The sequence below is a fragment of the Benincasa hispida genome, chromosome 7 (assembly GCF_009727055.1).
Source record: "Benincasa hispida cultivar B227 chromosome 7, ASM972705v1, whole genome shotgun sequence".
Lineage (NCBI taxonomy): Eukaryota > Viridiplantae > Streptophyta > Magnoliopsida > Cucurbitales > Cucurbitaceae > Benincasa > Benincasa hispida.
The window spans coordinates 36,585,402-36,587,397 of NC_052355.1; the positions used below are offsets into that span (position 1 = coordinate 36,585,402).

Sequence of the window (1,996 nt, forward strand, 5' to 3'; positions counted from 1 at the left end):
AAACTACTCCGCCAAATCCGCGCCGTCTTCCGTACACTTCCGATCCTCTCACCAGCTTGCCGAATTCCACTGAACGGCAGTCGTCTGCACGACGGCCAGGTCCACGGCGGCGCTCGAATCACCGGAACGATCTTCGGATACCGGAAATCGCGAGTGAATTTGGCGTTCCAAGAAAGCCCTAGATGTCTCCCGATGTTAATTTTGGAATTGGCGATTCCGACGGGGAAATTGCTCCAAGACATGGGGCTAGGGCTCGTTAGGCTCGCCTTGGAGTGTGAGAAGCGGCCATCGGAGAAGAGGAAGATTCTAGAGGAGCCGATTTGGACATTGTTCTGTAATGGAAGAAAATCGGGATATGCCGTTCGGAGAGATCCGTCGAATGAGGATCTCAAAATTATGCAGACTTTGAATGCAGTGTCGATGGGCGCCGGAGTGATTCCGGCGGAGGAGGCGGAGGAGACGGCGGACGGCGATCAATTGACGTACATGAGAGTGGATTTTGAGCGAGTGACTGGATCGAAGGATTCCGAGACTTTCTATATGATGAATCCTGATACCAATAATGGTGCTGAGCTCAGCATTTTTTTGGTTAGAATTTAAATGTTAATTTCTATTTTTTTTTTTTGGGCTTGATTTTCCTTTTAGCTAATAATATTATTGGTGTTTAATTTTGATAGAATCAATAGATTGTCATTTATTAGATGTTAATCTCTCCTTTTTTTTTACAGGAAAAAAAATACATTTTTAGTCCTTATGAATCTAATTTCAGTTACTCCGTTTTTAAATTTTGATTTTAGTTTCAGTTTAGTTCTTAAAATTTAGAATATTACAATATTACCTTTGAGATTTGAATTTTGTTTCTATTTTGTCTTAATTTTCAAAATTTTACCTTTTTAACCTTGATTTTTTATTAAATACTCACTCTCAATAATTGGTTATTAATTAATTTAAAATAATTATGAAGTGGAATTTTAGATTTAATTAAAAGGGATGAAAAATAGTGAAACTTAACTGACTATAATTCATTTAATGATTTTAAATATATTAACATACATCAAGATAAAAGACAAAAAAAAAAAAAAAAAATGAGTATTTACTAAAAATTTGATGTTTAATATTTTTGAAATATGAGGACTAGATTGAACCCAACAAATTTAAGGACAAAACTTGTAACATTTTGAAAATTGGGATCAAATAGAAATTTGATTCAAAACTTAAGGAAAAAAAGTATTTTTATTCTCTTTTTTTATATTTATGTTTAAGTTCATTTTAATCTTTTAAATATGAATTGTTGGCATAGTTTGTTGTAAAGATTAATTAGAGCGATATTTGAGTACATCTCTCTATGTATCATATGAATAAAAAATCAAAAATATTTTTTAAAATAAAAAAGTATGAAGAGATTGCCTCGAAATAAATTGTGATTAGATAATTAGATTAAATATACATGACATTATATTTCTAGCAAGAGAGTACTAAGAACAAGAAGAACCATGAAACCAAGAAACAAATTCGTTTGATAATCAATCATATTTTTCGTTTTTAAAATTTAAGAAACTTTTCTAAATTAGAACTGAATTTTAGAAACCACAAAGGGTGGTTTCTTCTCCTATTTAATTTGAAAAGTTTGTCAACCAATTTTGTTTTTCAATTGATGCACCTGATTTAAGGTTGTGAGTGTTGGTCGTGGATTTCGATTCCAGGCAAAAATAACTTCTTTTTTTTTTTTTTTCTTAAATCTTTTTTATTTATATATTATTTCAAATTTTGAATTCTGGATCATCCAATATATACGTTTATAAATTTTAATATAATATTTTCAATATATAGATTTTTATATTATTTTAATTTCCAAATTTGTATTTTAATTTTGCAATATATAATTTCATTTAATGCACATTTTGTCTCACTTTAATATTTAAAAAATAATATAATTGAGTTGAATTTGAATTGTCATCATTTAAGTCAAATGAATTGGGTGACATATAATACTTTT

General features: G+C 30.3%; 1 protein-coding gene across 1 annotated transcript; it reads left to right on the forward strand.

The window, feature by feature from the left end:
- On the forward strand, positions 1-634 carry LOC120081838 (protein MIZU-KUSSEI 1; the record flags this gene model as incomplete). The annotated part of the gene is made up of 1 exon (XM_039037011.1): positions 1-634. A coding segment is annotated over one exon (600 nt), but the record flags the coding sequence as incomplete, so codon positions are not given.
- Positions 635-1,996: the final 1,362 nt, after the last annotated feature.